At 33.5% G+C, this 18,213-nt stretch overlaps 1 protein-coding gene across 2 annotated transcripts in view; it reads right to left on the bottom strand.

Annotated features, from left to right (window-relative positions):
• The window catches only part of LOC114330688 (uncharacterized), a 79,978-nt gene that overhangs the window by 24,438 nt on the left and 37,327 nt on the right, over positions 1-18,213 (bottom strand). The window contains exons 3-6 of one of the 2 annotated variants that reach the window (XM_028280102.2): positions 5,325-5,648; positions 4,462-5,197; positions 2,922-3,389; positions 413-549 (exon numbers count right to left, since the gene is read on the bottom strand). In XM_028280102.2, the coding sequence (XP_028135903.1) occupies positions 413-549; positions 2,922-3,389; positions 4,462-5,197; positions 5,325-5,648 (1,665 nt within the window). The remainder of the gene's footprint in view (positions 1-412; positions 550-2,921; positions 3,390-4,461; positions 5,198-5,324; positions 5,649-18,213) is intronic. The other variant, XM_028280103.2, reaches the window with a different exon arrangement.

Here is an 18,213-nt window from a genome sequence, read left to right as displayed (position 1 = left end):
GGGGTGAAAGAAATTCACAAATGAACAGAAAGTTCGCGCTCCAACGTTACTTGAGAAAGAGGACTCTGTAATTACCATAGCACGTGACATTGGTATTTCAAGAGATTCAATTTATCAATTGAAACGGTAGGATGCGTCGTAGTCTTCTGAGGCGCTTCCGGAAAGAAAACCTGGTTCTGTAGCTCTTAAAAAACATCATACAAGTCTGACACCAAGTATTAATTTTTAAAATTAAAATAATAATTATCCTGATTTATGCATTTTATTCACTTTGTAAAGATTTTTTTGTCGGCACTGTATGTATATTGTTGTGCCCGTGTCAATGTCCATAAGCTGTCGAGACAGGTTAATTACAAATAAAAAAAAGTTCTTTGTTTATGGGTAATTGTGTGTGTGAATCTAATGTACTAACCTTTTTCTTTTGTTAGGCGACTTAGAATCTGCTGTTGGTACAAGCTGTTCTCCTGGTCTACACCAAATAATAGGTCCATCGTTACTCTCTGTAGGTCTCATCTGATCACAAATGGATAAAGCTCCCCAAGGCATTGTCTAAAACAATTTAACGTTCTATACAGGTATAAGTTTCTTTAAAGATAACATACTGTACAATATAGGCATGTACATAATATGAAATTATTAATATTTTTTTAGGGGTGTGGACTGTATATATTTAGGTTGCTGGTTCAAGTGGAAATTTGAAGAGGGATTATGATAAACAGACAATATTATAAGTTTATAAAAGTCTTACCAAGTCACTGATTCACTATCTGCGATTCTATCACGTTACATACACCGGTTTCACACACGGATTAACTGGTTGAGGGACTATCGTCTTATTTTGCAGAGATGTGTTGCCAAACGAAAGCTAACACACGAGAGACTATTGGTCACACTGCTCGTTTTCGTACTGAGACTTAGCCCAAAAGAAAGGTTGGCGTATTTGCCTTCAAGCAAAGAAGGCAGTGATGAAAAACTGGCGCCAACGGCCGTGGTCGACAATTAATAGTCTATTTGCACTTAGATTGATGTATTCCTAAGACAATCAATATATATTACTGTTCACAATGTTCGTTTTCGCACTGAGATTCAGCCCAGAGAAAAGTTCGCGTATTTTGTCTTCAAGCGAAGAATGCAGTAAATAGAAAATGTCGCCAACTTCCGTGGTCGGCACAAGATAGAGAAAATATTCAATTAAGAGGCTGAGAGATTCGCGCATTGCGAACTCCTAGCATTGTCTGTGTCCTTCTTCTTCAGCCTGTTTGGATCCACTCCTGGACAAAGGCCTACCCACGAGTTCTCCATTCCTCTCTGTTTTGTGCTATTTGGTGTCAGTTTCTCCCCATTTTTGTTTTGATGTCGTCTAGCCATCGTTATTGTGGTCTTCCTCTATTACGACTGTGCTCGCGTGGTCTCCAATGTACAATGTTTCTCGTCCACTGTTCGTGTTCTGTCGTGCCCCGTGCCAATTTCATTTGCGCAATTCTTACAATTACATCTTCCACCTTTGTCCTGTTTCGCGCGTCCTCATTTCGTATATGGTCCATCAGAGATACTCCTAACATAGCTTGTTCGATCGCCCCCTGTGTCATTCTCAATCTATTGGCTGATACCTCTGTAAGTGTCATCGTCTCTATTCCATAGGCAATAACTGGTAGAATACAACTGTTGAATACCCTTTTCTGTAGATTTATTGGTATCTTTTTGTTTTTCAACACATCACTCTTCATACTTAGAGTCTTTCTACTGCTGCCCAAGTCATTCGGATTCTTTTAGTTATTTCTGCCGTCTGATTCTGTTTGCCTAGTTTGATCGTGTGACCTAGGTATAATTATATATTCTTCGACACTTTCGATCTCACTTCCATCTAAGTCGATTGTGGTATCTTGATTTGTCATCACTTTTGTTTTATTTAAGTTCATTTTTAAACTGACTTTTTCAGATTCTTGTTTAAGCTCCTTTAGCATGCAGATTAGTTCTTTTGTGTTGTTGCTTATGAGTACTATATCATTGGCAAATCTTAGATGACTTAAAAATATGCCATCAATTTTAATTCCACGTTGTTCCCAATTAAACTTCTTGAACCATCTTCTAAAGCAAGAGTAAATAATTTACTCAGATACTGCAAAAGAGAGATAGTGTCTCCCTTTCTAACTTATCTCTCTGTCCTTATTTTGCTTGTTGTTAGACCTTCTGATACATTTATTTGCATAGTTGCATTGTTGTATATGTATTTGAGGAGTATTCTATATCTAGAATCAATCCTTGCGTTATTCATTCCTTCTAATATGGCCCAGAGTTCTATGGAATCGAATGTCTTATTGTAATCCACAAATGCCAAATGAAGAGGTTCATTGTATTCGTTACACTTTTCGATAAGTGTCCTTATTGTCTGTAGGTGTTCTATGGTACTATAACCTTTGCGGAATCCCGCTTGTTCAACAGGCTGGTAACTATCGAATTTATTTGATAGTCTGTTAGTAATTATTTTGGTAAGCAGTTTGTACAGATATCGTAACAGGCTTATTTTGGTCTGTAATTTTCGAGTTTGTGTTTGTTTCCTTTCTTGTGTAGTAAAAGTACCTCCAAGAGATTGGAATAGCACCCCCATAGCACTTGTTCCTTAACATTTTAACTGCCTCCAAAGTTGTTTGACCTCCAGCTGTAATCATCTCCTTTGTTATTCCGTCGTCTCCGTTTTTCCATTTTTCATCTGTTTTAAGGCAGTTATATAATATGTAAGTTTTTCATGTGTTGGTAGGGATGAAATTAAGTAGGGATAAACTGGGTACTAACTGTTAGTCAGTAGTAGGATATTAGTAAGGGTTGGCTTAAGAATTATTTAAAATTAAGGATGAAAATTATTGAAATCACGCAGCAAAATATATAAGATTATTTTTGCATGTGAAAAATTGAATACATACCAAGTTCAGAAAGTCGTTATCTTCCAACATTAATAACAAATCAGGAAAATATCCACCCACTTCTTCATGTGCAGTGCCAACAATACTAATCTGATGAAGTGGTCCATATCGAACAGTGCCAGCTTCATAGTGTTTACAAACATTTTCATGATAATTTGCCAGCGTCGTTGTTTCGATATCGGAACTCTTACTTAACAATCCATTCTTGACAGTAAGGGTAGGGTACGTCTCTGCCATGTAGGTCAAAATGTCTGGAAGGTAAGTCGCTCCGCCATGAACAACTGCAACTACAAACGTTGCCCAGCCATCTTTGTCTTCTTGGAATGCTAGTTTGAAGAACTCATTTGCTAACTCTTTAGACTCAGAGGGACTAAGATGTTTTATTTCATCTTGATACATTCTGAGGATCTTAGCACCTCCATTGGTATGCGTTTCTATGTGGTAGTATTTTCGGTATTTCAGTGTTTTCTAAAAAAGAAAATAAATAAATAAATAATGCATTATTATATGTATAAAAAAGGTCAATTAAGAGACAATAAGAATCAACACATTCAGAAGAACGAACTAATAAAAATGAAACACATTCAGAAGGAAACATGGGCAGACTACTTTAAATCTCTATTTGCTAAAGGTGGCAATAATGAGCCACCAAAACCTGAAGTGAAGACAAAAGAAGAAATAAACATTGAGGGGGAGAGGTAAAGAAAGCATTAAGGAAATTAAAAAATAGAAAATCACCAGGAGAGGAAAAAAAGGAGACCAAATGGGAGAAAACTTAAAATAAACTGCTATGCAGATGATGCAATACTTCTCTCAAAGTGAAGATGATTTACAATGTATGCTGCACCAATTTAATATAATCGCTACAAAAATTTAACATGTCAATTTCCTCAAAAAAAAAACACAAAAGGCATGGTTATGGCCGCAAATCTACTAAGACATAAATTAGAGCTGGAGGGTCAGATAATAGAACATGATGGAGTTTAAACATCTACGCATCACACTACCGAAAGCTCGAAACAGGAGTGGAAGATCAAGTGAAAAGAGCAAACAGAGCCGCAGGTTGCCTGAATGAAACAATACGGAGAAATAAAAATATCGGAAAAGAAATGAAAGGCAGAATTTACAAAACAGCCATCAGAACAATAATGGCATACGCAGCACAAACACTACCTGTCACAGAAAGGAAAAAAATCCTAGAAACAATATGAGATAAAAAAAAACCTTTCGAAAAATCGATGGTAAGACACTTTGGTACAGAGCTAGAGGTATACAGATATACAACAGAGATGCAAGGTGAAAAACATTAATAACTGGGTAAGAAACAGAAGAGTAGAATGGAACAACCACATAAGCTGAATGACAACAAATAGGGTAGTAAAGATGACGAGAGATGGTTCCTCAATGGGAAGACAATCAGTGGGACGACAACGAAAACGGTGGAACAACAACTTACTGGAGACACATTGGAAAAACAGACAGAGTCATGTTACACAAAAAGACGATTTTTATCTGAAAAAATAATGTAAAAAGTACTCACGTCTTCAGGGGGGTAACTATAGTTGCCATTGGTAAGAAGTCTTGCTCTAGGCTCGCTTCTATGACTCGAGTGTTTATATTTTGAATTATGCGATGATTTTTTCGAACTTTTGTGCTCATGCCTATGCTTCCTCTCATCCTTATTGTTCACACTTTTTGATGACGAAGATGTCGATGAAGAAGTTGTTATAACTATTTTATTTTTGGAATCTTGGTCAATTCTCGGCACTTTAGCTTTCAAAAAATTGTTGTCTTCAGAATGAGCCCTTTTAACTCCTGTAGTTGGTTTCACAGCAATATCAACAGACCTTGTTCTTGATTTTCTTAAGGAGCAACTAGAATCTGTAGAGCTAGACGTATGTCTGTCCATGACCTTAATTTTACTATTTGCTAAATTTTCAACAGCCGTTAAAAGCTCATATCCTTCTTTTCCTTTAAGCAAATTATAATCCATATTCTCAACCAGGCTGGAACATATCTTCTTTGGCTTTATTGGTTTTTTGGGGTCAGCTAGATTGTTTACAATTGGATGAGAGGAATCTTTACTAATTTCGCTGCTATTAGAAGTAATAGAAGTAACGTTACTCTTTATAAACCCATTAGGGGAATCACAGCCACGTGCTAAAGGCCAAGATTGCAGATTTTCAGTATCCTTAGATGTGGGATATGGATAGTACATTGCAGGATTGATATTTGATTCATCTTTTGTATTTAAATTTTCCTCACTTGAATTACACCTGAAAAAAACATATATTAGACAAATACTCTGTAAAATAAGCTAAAACAATATCTTATGATAGGTACATAAGATATACTAAGATTTAAGGAACAAATGATCGGATTAAAATAAGGATATGAACAGACCTGGATAGGTTAAAGTCAATGATGTCAAAGGTTCTTCTAGATTTTTCTAACGAGCTGGGATCTGAAGAGCTAGGTGTATGTTTATCCATAAATTTAATTTTACTGTATGCTATGTTCTCAATAGATGTCAAAAGATCATTTTCTATTTTACCTGTAAGCAGGACAGGGTCTAGAGTGTTAACAAAACTTGAACATAATTTATTTTTTGCAGTTTTTAAAGATGTATTTTGGAGGTTTTGTGGAGTTTCAGGTATGGGATGTGGATCGTGTATTGTACTATTCTCACTTAATTCTGCTTCTATATCTATGTCATCTGAATTAAACCTGCAAGAATAAACCGTGTACTACACTAACACAACTACACAGTAAATTATAGAGATATTGGGGCGTGATACATGCATGAGGTGTTCCTAGACATTTATAAGTTATTTAGTAAAATCTGATTCAGTAAATTGTAATATATACAGGGTGATTCATTAAGAATGTTCAATCTCTGAGTTGTAGATTCTAGACTTCCAAAATATTAAGGTACTAGTACACTTTAGAAGACCAAAAATAAGCATTTTTTCAAGATTTTTTTCTCAGAACCTTTATTAAAAATGATCATAAAACTTTTTATATATCAATATCTAACTCTTAGAGAATACAAAAATATATCTTCTTTCATTTATGCACTTACACTAATATTGTAGAGGGCGCCAAAGTCGTGGTCTCGAAAAAAAGTAGTTCCGATGGCGGAGAGTTAATCTCAGGACTCAGGATTGGGATCTTTGAAACAAAAAAATCGTACGGCATTTGAAAAAGGAAGGTTTCTTATGTGACAATTTACCACCGTTAGTGAAAAATTCCGCAAAAAAAGATTTTACGGAAATTTGAAAAATTTTTGTGAAAAAATCGCCCGGTTTTCATGGTTAAAAAATATTTATTATTTATTTTTTGGCCAAATTGTGGTAAATTGTCACGTAAGAAATCTTCCTTTTTCAAATGCAGTACGATTTTTTTTGTTTCAGATATCCCTATCCTGAGATTAACTGTCCGCCATCATTTTTCGAGGCATCGACTTTTGCGCACTCTATAATATTAGTGTACGTGCATAAATGAAAAAAGATATATTTTTTGTACTCTCTAATAGTTAGACATTAATATGAAAAAAGTGTTATGTTCATTTTTAATAAAGTGCTGAGAAAGAATTCTTGAAAAAAATGATTATTTTGGTCTTCTAAAGTGTACTAGTAATTAAATAAAGCTGTTTGACATATCCTTGTCATACTTGGCAGAAAGTGTAAGTACTGTGTACACCCTACTAAATTATGTTAAATAATCTTTTCAGGCTACTACCAGAGGCATACGACAGGGGAAAGTGAATGGTTGACCCTTTCCAAAGTCCACGCCACTGACGGAATTGCCATTTTACTGTAATTTTTAAATTCTACAATATTTTCTATGTAAATAACTTACTCTTTATCCGTAACGACAAAGTGATTATTTTTGGAGATATTTGAAGTTAAAAATGAAACGGCACAGTTATATTGATCAATGTATTGTTAACTTCAAATATCTTGAGAACTAATGGTGTTATCGTTACGAATGAAGAGTATATTATTTACGTAGAAAGTATTGGAGAATCTAAAAACGTTTATTTAACATAATTTAGTAGGGTTTACAGTAATACCTACACTTTCTGGAAAGTATGACAAGAATATATCAAACACTTTTAAGGTACTGGGTACAAACAGTTTTTAAAATGTTTAAATAAAACAACCTGTAACTCAGTAAGGAGCGACATTTTATTTAAGTGATTTGGATTAAATCTTAATATTTTGAGGTCTAGAGAACCTACAACTCAGAAATTGTACATTCTTATCACCCTGTATAGCAAGAACTAATTATGTAAAATGATATTGGCATAGCTCACAATACAATAAAATAGATGTATATAATAATGAAAATGCAACTGTAGATACGTATTTCTGACTATTGGTCATCATCAATACAGTGCAGCCAAGTTAGAAAAAGTAAAATAAACTTCAAATGTTCAATAAAAAGAAGCGCAACGAATTTGGAGCAATAATGCTAGAATGCCTAATGCTTTTAGAACTTACAGTAAACACTTGCATATTAGTACAGTTAAAATAATTAGACGATAAATATTAAGCAAGAGAAATTAAACTTTTTTTCTACTTTTAAGGACAAAAAAGCAAGTTCATTAGCGAATTAAAAATTATTTTAAACATTATTTGGTTAAAACATATCATTTTTTTTGGTAAAAAAAATATAATATATTAATTTGTCTGTACTAAATTATGGTTCTGTTGATAACCGAGAAGACTTGGAATTCACACAATGTTGCCAAACTGAATTTGTTATATTCGGTTTAAATTTTCTAGTCGGTTTCCGTCCCTACTTTACATTTATTTTATTGCGAACTACGCCAATATCATTTTACATTGTTTTACTATTTACTCGCGAAAATCTCTTCAGAGAAAACAGAAAATAGCTATCACATTGGATTGTTTTTTGACAATTATTGCAATTATTCAGTATTGGAGGTTGTTAGAGATTTATACAAGTGACAGGTGTTCCTATTCACATCAGAAATTTGGTGATTATTCAGTGAATCGTAATAAAAACATGAAAAAGTCGTCACATTCAGTTGTTTTTTTCCAAAGTTATTGCTATAATTACAGACTAGCTGATTTTCATTCTTGTCATTGAACAAGTTGACTGATTGACTGTTGTTTAAAAAAGTAATTGAATTCCATTTTAAGTTCCAGTTCCAGTGGCGTAGTAAATGTATTTATAAAAGCGTTATAATGGCAAATAATGTTCATCATGTTAGTTGGATTTAAGGGATAAGGACAAATGTTATATGACATTATTATCATGGTAATGAAAAATATGATATGTATTATGAAAATGGAACTTGTAGTACTGGCATTGAAACCGTGAATCTCTTTAACACATTTTTTTATTGAAATAATATGATGAGTCGATGAGTCCAGTTTCAACATTTTCAAAAATAAAATAGTAATTTAATAATGTGCCCGGTATAATTTAACTTTGATGTAGGTATTGGATAAACTTTCCTCTCTTCCAGTAAAAAATATTTTAGGTTCTGATAACATGACCAATATTTTGTTGACATCGTGGGCTTACTCATTTTTAAAGCCTCTGTTTGGGGCAGCTGAAGTTGTCTACTTTGTTTTATATTCTCTGTGTACATTCTATTCTTCTACTGTGGAACCACACCATTGTCTAATATTATGCAACCATGAAAGTTTCTTTCAACCAATCCATCTCTTTCCCTCCACTTTTCCTTGTATTATAACGCGAAGTAGATGGTATTTAGACCCTTTAATTATATGGCCAAAGTATTCTGGTTTTCTCCTCTTAATGATGTTTATAAGCAAACGTTCTGAATTCATCATTTGAAGAACATCTTCATTGGAAGAACATCTTTTAGATTCGTCGATAGGACCACAATTCGAATGCTTCTATTTTGTTTAGCATTGTTGTTTTTAACGTCCATGTCTCACAACCATACAATAAGATAGACTACACATAATATTTCAGGACCCTTTAGAGAATTATCGACAGATTTCTGTTATATAGAACTGGTTTCCGGGTCATAAAAGCCTTACGTGATATTAGATCCTGGTTATTATTTCTTCGTCAGAGTCAGCATTTACATTTAACCTGCTGTCAAGGTATTTAAAATGGTTTCCGCGTTCTATCTCCTCTCTATTAAGACAAAGCAGACCTTGCTCTATATCAATCTTTCCAACTGCCATCCACTTTGTCTTTGAAATATTGATTTTAAGGCCTCTCCGATAACTTGCTTCACTGACTAGATTTACCAATGTCTGGAGGTCTTGTAAATTTTCTGCAAGAATGGCTGTATCATCAGAGCATCTGATATTATTGATTACTTCTCCATCTAGTCTTGCATTACCTCACTACAAATCAATGCATTGATATCTTGAATATATCATATGGCAGAAACAAAAAGTATGTGATATCAGAAAGTGATTTGGTTATTTATTATTATCTTTTGTTTTTTAATTATCAAATTGGTATTACAGTGGAACCTCGATTATCCGTCAGGGCACCGGACCAAGGATATGACGGATAATCGAAAAGACGGTTAACAGAACATTAAAAAAATATATAAATACATAGTACAACTCTCAAATGTTATGTGTATGTTTTGTTTGACAATATAAGAGGGATTTGTATTCGTACAATCGAATCAATTTGGTTTAAAATAATCTGAAATCTTTCATCTGTTTTAATGTTGCTTCGCATTTTGCAACGGCTGAATTTCTTAATCGGCCCAAGATCGTGCAATCTACTTTAATGGCTTCTTTTTGCCAAGAATACCACTAGATGAATTGTTGCACGTGTGATGCAGCTTCTCTAGCTTCTTTATGCAAATATTTGTCAGTTACAATAGCATCATCGACATCGCCACTTCATATTCCAAGTCTGTGTCAGCTTCTGAATCTGTTTCGTCCGCCTCTGTTGCAACGTGAATAAAAACTAACTATTATATTTGTGAATAAAAACAAAAATTGTTTAAATAAACAAATTTTAATGCTGTGGTAGCAACACCGTACATTTCAGCTAATTCCGTTTGGCTTATCGCAATGCTCAAACAAAATGAATTGAAAACTCAATTTTTGCTTATGTACTCAATACAACTTACACATGTACGGACACTGACGGTTAACAAAGGTGACGGATAATGGAGAGACGGATAATCGAGGTTCCACTGCATTTATAAGTATCTACTTGTGTGAGCTCTTTTAATTTATACAGTGCGCTGGAATAAGTGTTACCCCCCCCCCCTCCCCTTATTAGCTTATTTATTTTTAGCACTTAAGCACAACGCTCGGACAGGTCGATTTTTAAAATAATTATAGTATATTATAGCATCAATGTTTCGAACTTTACGCGATCACTCTTCATGTGACAGGCACAACTTTGATTTTTTAAATAGGAAAGTACATCATGTGACACCTCATTTAAAAGCCTTTGAAATACTGATTACAAAAATGTATAATACTTTAATCCTTTTTGAGAGCATAGGCGTACAATTTCGGTCGAATTATTTTTCAGTGTATTAATTTTTTTCGAATCCTGAGAAAACTAATACGTATTTTTGAAAAATTTAAACGCAGAATAAAATATTACACTATTATCGCGGGTTGAAAGTCCCTGGAAACTACGATAATGATTATTTTAATAAGTCACAGGGGTGAAAAATGGGGAACATTTAGTCTGATTTTTAATTTCAAATAAAATCATTTAAAAGAAACTTCTTGTTTATTCTAAGGGACTTTCAGGCCTCGATAGTAATCTTTCATTCTGCGTTTAAACCTTTACAAAAATACTTATTAGTTTTCTCAGGATTCTCAGGAAATTTTGCGCCTACGCTCTTAAAGAGGATTAAAGTGTTATACATTTTTGTAATCAGTATTTAAAAAGCTTTTAAATGAGGTGTCACATGATGTACTTTCCCATTTAAAAAATCAAAGTTGTGCCTGTCACCTGAAGAGGGATCGCGTGAAGTTCGAAACATTGATGCTATAATATACTACTATTATTTTAAAAACCGACTTGTCAGAGCGTTTTGCTTATGTACTAAAAATAAATAAGTTAATAAGGGGGGCGGTAACACTTATTCCAACGCACTGTATATAACATACTGTAATGGGGGTTTCCTTTCAAATAAATAAATAAATAAATACAATAAGTTGAATACTCGAATATATGAATTTTACGGAAATAAAATGCATACATCGAACATAACATTTATTAAATCTGGACCAAGTACTTTTACTCTGAGGGCATCTTCAGGGGCATTTCGTCAAAAAAGGAAGCTATCCAGAACATCCCGGAATGTCGTAGACATTTACTTAAAAATAAAACAAATAACATACTAGATAAAGGCCGAATTCGTAAACTACATTACTGGGAATTTCAGGAGATAGAATGGTTCCTGTTCCTGTAGAATTTAACGGAAATGTTCAAAGTGAAATGTCCACATGTACTTGGGCAAGATTTACTAAATAAATGTACTCGATATTTGCCTTTTATTAAATAACAACACAAAATTTTGGGATTTACATTTCGCTGTTGTGCGTGAAAAAGGGGACAAGTCAATTTTTGTTGAAAACGGGATTAACTCAAATACAGGTTAAAAAAGTATGTGTATTTAATTGTGGGTAAAAGGCGACAAGTCAATGTAGCTGAATTTGTATGTTAGGTTGATTGTCCCAAAAGAGGAACTTACAAAATAATAATACATACCTACATAAAGTTTAGTGTAAACAGGGATGTTGATATGGGGATATGTTTCATCAAAAATTGACTGATCCCCCTATTCACGACCAACATGGACCTATGATATAATATAAGAAAGAACAGACCTCACGAATTCCAAATTGCCACCTGTTGGGCTTTTTAATCTTTCCTCAGATGTAAAAGACGAAGTTAAGTCAATATTGTCGAAGATTCTGTTCAATGACCATTCTACCAAGCTGGGAACTGAAGAGCTAGGTGTATGGTTATCCATAAATTTAATTCTACTGAATGCTATGTCTTCAATAGATGTCAAAAGATCACACTCTATTTTACCGTTAAGGAGGACAGGGTCTAGAGTGTCAACAAAACTTGAACATAACTTATTTTTTCCAATAGAAACAATTTTTGTTGTAGGGTGAACATTACCATTACCATCCTGATATTCTCGAATTTTACTACCAAATTTATTTTTTTTTGCAGAACCAACGGTGATTTTTAAAGATGGGATTTGGAGATTTTGCGGAGTTTCAGGTATGGGATGTGGATGACTTATTGTGGGATTTACATCTAATTTTGCTTCTATATCTACTTCCCTTGAATTAAACCTGTAAGAATAAAGCATACATATATCTAATACATAGATGTAAACCACCCCAAAATAATATTCTGGGATATACAGGGTGTCCAGAAACTCTACCGACAAACGAAGACAGGAGATTCTTCAGATAATTTTAAGATAATTTAACCCAATTCACTTAGTCCGAAAATGCTTCCTATGGGAGCTAGAGCTCTTTGAAGATGGCGTCTTGTAATTAGTTTTTCTTAAATACCGCCAGAACGCTTCTATCTAGAAAAACAAAAATTGGTACGCATATTTATCTTCAACATATAAATCTAATACATCCATTGCAAATTTCTAGTACCGATAATAGGCGTCCGTTTTGGGTAGGGCAACGGTTATTTTATCGCATAACTTTTATGCATTTCTGACACTGGATTATTAAATTGTGAAGTATCCTAGTACTAAAAGGTACTCTTGTTTTAAATCGGTAGGACACACTGTTTTCTAGAAAAATCGATTTGAAAATTTTTCGCCTTTTGAATTAAACAAAAAATAAATAAAAAAAAAACTGTTTAGAAAGACGAAAACTGGTACATTTATTTATATTCCAGAGATAAATCGATTTCATTAATTGCGAATTTCTAGTACTGGTCATAGGCGTCGTTTTGGGTAGGTCAACAGTTATTTTAGAGCATATCTTTTTTGTCTTAAATTTTTGAGCATTTTTGACACTAGATTATTAAATTATTAGGTATTCGAGTACTAAAAGTTACTCTTACTTTATGTTGGTAAAATACTTCGTTTTTTGTTGAAAAGTTCTTTCAATTTTTTTTTTCAAATTCCAAAAACGAAAAACTTTCAAATTGATTTTTCTAGAAAACGGTGTGTCCTACCGACTTAAAGCAAGAGTACCTTTTAGTACTAGAATACCCCACAATTTAATAATTCAGAGTCAAAAATGCTTAAAAATTAAAGGCAAAAAAGTTATGCGATAAAATAACCGCTAACCTACCCAAAACGGACGCCTATGATCGGTACTAAAAATTTGCAATGGATGGAATCGATTCATCTCTGAAAAGTAAATATGCATACCAATTTCCGTTTTTCTAAATAGAAGCGTTCTGGAGGTATTTAAGAAAAACTAATTTAATGACGCCATCTTCAAAGGCATTAAGAAGGCCCTTAAGAAGCATTTTCGGACTAGGTGAATTGGGTTAAATTGTCTTAAAATTGTCGGTAGAGTTTCTGGACACCCTGTATACATAGGACAAAAAATGGGATGTGGCACTCCATGAGTGACTGATGAGGGGAAGCATAGCTTTTTTATCGTCTACACAAAGAACAATGGTTTTTAATTATATTTTAATTTGTGCACTTTGAATAATAAGACAATAACTAATACATTTTTTAAACACAAAAAATCCATTGGTACTTTATCGCAGGCTTTTAAAGGAGGTTTAAGACAGAGAGGAGCGCTTATAGGCCTGGATCCCGCGTACCAAAAACAAGTTGATTAATAGCAAGCTGAAAATTTGTTAATAGCTGAACAGTGTCTAGTCGGACAAACTTTGATGTACAGGAACACTGGAACAGGGGAAGTTTTAATTGTGGAACGTGTCAATCTGACAAGTTTATGATTGTGAAAACTAGCAGGTTGTTTTTAAGTTTATTCAATAGCAAACTTTATATAATATATGAAAAAATGTTTTGTCCGACAAATATGTTGGGCATTTTAATAAGACCGACAAGTAGAAAACGTCAAACGACAGGTATCATATTGGTGGTAAATAGCAGTCTGATTTTTGCATGAGAGTTTAATGAAAGGGTAATAAATCAATTGGAAATTCTGTCCGACAAAATATATGGGACGTTTTCGTAGCCTGACATTTGAAACCTTTAACCTATTCCACAATTAAAACTTTCCCTGTTCCAGTGTTTCCGTAGATCAAAGTTCGTTCGACTAGACACCGTTAAGCTATTAACAAATTTTCAGCTTGCTATTAATAAACTTTTTTTTGGTATGCGGGATCCATGCCAGGATTAGCCTAACACAATGTTCACTATTTATGGACAAGATTATTAAGAAATGCACAACAAGGTAAAAAGCTGAATGTAGGGTATACAAAGAGTAGAAATCTAGAAAGGAGTATTTTATTTGGTGCTAATTGCAAAAACTGAAAAAGAACTTCAGAATAAATTGGAAGTATGGAAAGAAGTACTCACTGAAAACGGAATGAAGATAAATATTAACAAAACAAACTTTATGCAGATAGGAGAAACCAGAGAAGAACTTGGAGAAGAAATTGGAGGAACAAAAATAGAACAAGTCAAAGTTTTACATACTTAAGAGTAATAATTGAAGAAACAGGATCTCTAGAAGCAGAAATCAACAACAGAGTAGAGAAAATGCCACAACTGTAACATACAATGAACAAAAAATTTATATGCAAAAAAGAAATATCACTGTATACAAAAATGAATGTTTTCAAAGCAGTTTATAGACCTGTTTTGATTTTTAGCAGTGAATCATGGGTACTAATGGAACAACAAAAGAGCAAAATACGGGCTAGGGAGATAATGTTCTTAAGAAGAGTTAAAGGTGCTACCAAAATGAATAGAATAAGGAACGAACTAAAACATACAATCCACATTGTAGAGTTTATAGATTAGAGACTGCTGAGATGGTGGGGGTAATTTACAATTTAAATTTATCTTATTTCGGTGATCTATAATTTCGTTAGTTCATTGATCTGAAGGGGACATTTGATACGATAAACAGAGAAATAATGTGGAAAATATAGCAAAAAAGATGATAGACGTCATAAAACCTATATATTATATGGAAGTAGAAGGCCAAGTACAAATAAATGGGAAAGATCAGGCACATTTAAATGGGATAAGAGAATCAAACAAGGAGATGGACTAGGTCCTCTCTTGGTTTTAATAGTCATGGATACCTTAAAAAATATAAAAATATCAAACCAGAAACCTTCTTACGTATACAAAAACTTAAATGCAATAAAGATCAACTCCCTTCTATACACTGATGACATAGTTTTAATCAAAGACACAGTAGAGAAACTTGAAAAACTAGTAGACATTGGGCTAAAAGAGATACAAAATTTTAAAATGAATCTAAATTTTAAAATGGAATGAATCTCAATAAAACAAAACTTATAAATGCCTTGTAATAAACGTGATAATAAATGCAGATAAGAAAAAAGAAAAAGATACCAATATAAATATTAAGGGAACAATTAATAGAATAAGTACCTACTTTTGAATATTCGGGAAACAGATGATGGCAACACGGACATGGCAATAAGTAATAAACTGAAGAAGGCTACTAACGTGTATTCCTCTTTAAATAATAGAATAGACAACAAAACTAAACTCAGAGTATATTATAACAGTGCAGTTAATCCGATAAAGACATATGGGGCAGAAACATGGATTGTGCAAAACTAACATGAATCAATGATAAACGCGAACGAGATGAAATACATGAGAAAAATAGCTGGAGTTATGAAGTTTGAAAGGTTTAGAAATGAAGATATAAGGAGAGAGCTGGATCAAGACCGATAAGGGAGATCGAAAACAAACAATTGAACTGGTTTGGCCACATACAACGAATGGAACAAAAGAGTCTAACAAAGAAGGCATATAATGAAAAAATGGGAAACAAAAGAAAAAATGGAAGGCTGAGGAAGACATGGATGGACCAGATCCATGATATAGCTGAAAGGAGAGACATGAATATAAGAGCTATGAAGAACATGGCCACCAATAGAAGCGCATGGAAGAAATAGATAAGAGGAGGAGCCCTACATCCGACACCCTGAATGGCACTAAGGATTATGAGGAAAAAGAAGAAATTGTGGTTGCGTGATCTCTCGTTTCAGTCATGTTTCTTTTATCATACCTCTGCGTGGCATTCTGTCCATAGCCTGCGATAAAAAAGCTATGCTTCTCAAAAAATAAGTTATATAAGGGGACTTAACAGACCTTGAGAATTCAAAACTACTACTTCTTTGATCTTCTTTAGATTTAAAAGACTGATGACAGTCAATACTGTCTAAGGTTGCTCGTGATGTTTCTATTAAACTGGGATCTGAAGAACTAGTTGTATGTTTATCCATTACCTTAATTTTTCTGTAAGCTGTGTTTACTACAGCTATTAAACCGTCAAACCCTAGCAGGTCATAGTCAAGAGTATCAATAAAGCTTGAACATAACTGCATTGGTTTTAAAGGTGTTTTTGTGCTAGAAAGACTTTCAGTGATAGGATGAATATTATCTTGTGAATTAGTAGTAGGGTTAGATTCACTCGTCATAGTGTCACAGTCAGGTTTTAATGAGTGAAATGAAAGGTTTTCATGTGTTGGTATGGGATTAGGATCGTGTGTTGAGGGATGATGATCTAATACTTCTTTTAAATCTTCACTTGGAGTAAACCTGCAAGAGTAATATGTGTTAGACTAATTTCTAAAATGTAAAAAAATCTAAAACCAAATCCTGCCCTATACATTTATAAACTATTGTAACGAAAAAGCTTGTCTTAGACATACTTATCCTTTATAATAATGTACTTATCCTGTATAATTACCTAATCAAGATGATTCTAGAATAACGTATTTATGTATAAATGCACCAGAAGAGTTGCGACTGGACCCAAGAAAACAGACCTCTTTTGATTATACAGTGAGGACATTTGAGTTGGTATAAATTTATTTTCTAGAGAATGGGCGACTCTGGAGATAAATCCCGAAACAGGTCGATTTTTATTTTTAAATTATAATTCTTTGGCTTATATATCATACTAGTGACGTCATCCATCTGGATGCGATAACGTAATCGATGATTTTTTTAAAAGAGAATAGGGGTCGTGTGATAGCTCATTCAAAAAAATGAGCTATCACACGACCCCGAAAGAATGTATGTAATGTATTTAATGCAAAACACATTTTGCCGGTGTCAGAAAACAGAAAAATGTTCCATCTAAGAGGAAGGTGGGTGGCAGATTAAATATTGAATTTAAGCGAAAAACAATATTTATTTATCAAATAAACATTTTTTCCTATTTTAGGACAACAGAAAAATGTATTTCGAATTAAATAAATTATATACATTCTTCTTTTTGTCTCAATTCAAAACAATTTTTTTGGGGCACCCTGTATAAATAATTATGTTAATGTTTCTATTACTGAATAGAGCATTGAATAGAGCTCATTTAAAAAAATCATCGATTACGTCATCATGCCCAGATGGATGCTGTCACTGGTATGATATATCTATGTATATGCCAAAAAATTATAATTTAAAAATAAAAATCGACCTGTTTCGGGATTTATCTCCACAGTCACTCATTCTCGAGAAAATGAATTATTCCAACTCAAATATTCTCACTGTATGTATATGTTGATAAAAAAAAATAGTTAATAATTTTTATGTTGACTAATGTGGTGGCTAATGTGTTGACTTTAGAGCACATTACTACATGGCATTCTCCATCAACAAGTTGTCTTCAACCATTTTTAGACCTGCTGACCAATTCCTATTAGTCTTTTGGTAGGTGGCTGTAGTAGTGGGTGAACTAGCAAATTTGTGTATGTTTATTTATGTTTAAATACGTATAATCTACTTTTAGTCTTCTTGTAGTGTTAGATTAGAGACATACCATGCTACATCAAACAATAAATATATTTCATGCTATTAAATCAATGGAATAATATCAGAACCCATAGAAGCAAACACAGGAATCAGGCAAGGAGATTCACTAAGCCCTCCACTGTTTAACATAATTTTTGATGCAATTATAAAACAAGTGAAGAAAAAAAGAGAGTATAAAATGGGCGATAGCGAGATAAAAATACTCTGTTACGCTGATGACACTGTGTTAGTAGCAGAGTGCGAAGATGACCTACAAAGATTACTGCACGATAACATTAACGCAAAAGAAATAAATGTGAAAATATCAGCATAAAAAAATTAGTAATAGCCAAAGAACCAATAAGATGCAAA

Source organism: Diabrotica virgifera, chromosome 10 (assembly GCF_917563875.1).
Source record: "Diabrotica virgifera virgifera chromosome 10, PGI_DIABVI_V3a".
Classification (NCBI taxonomy): Eukaryota; Metazoa; Arthropoda; class Insecta; order Coleoptera; family Chrysomelidae; genus Diabrotica; species Diabrotica virgifera.
This window is presented reverse-complemented; position numbering and strand designations above follow the sequence as displayed.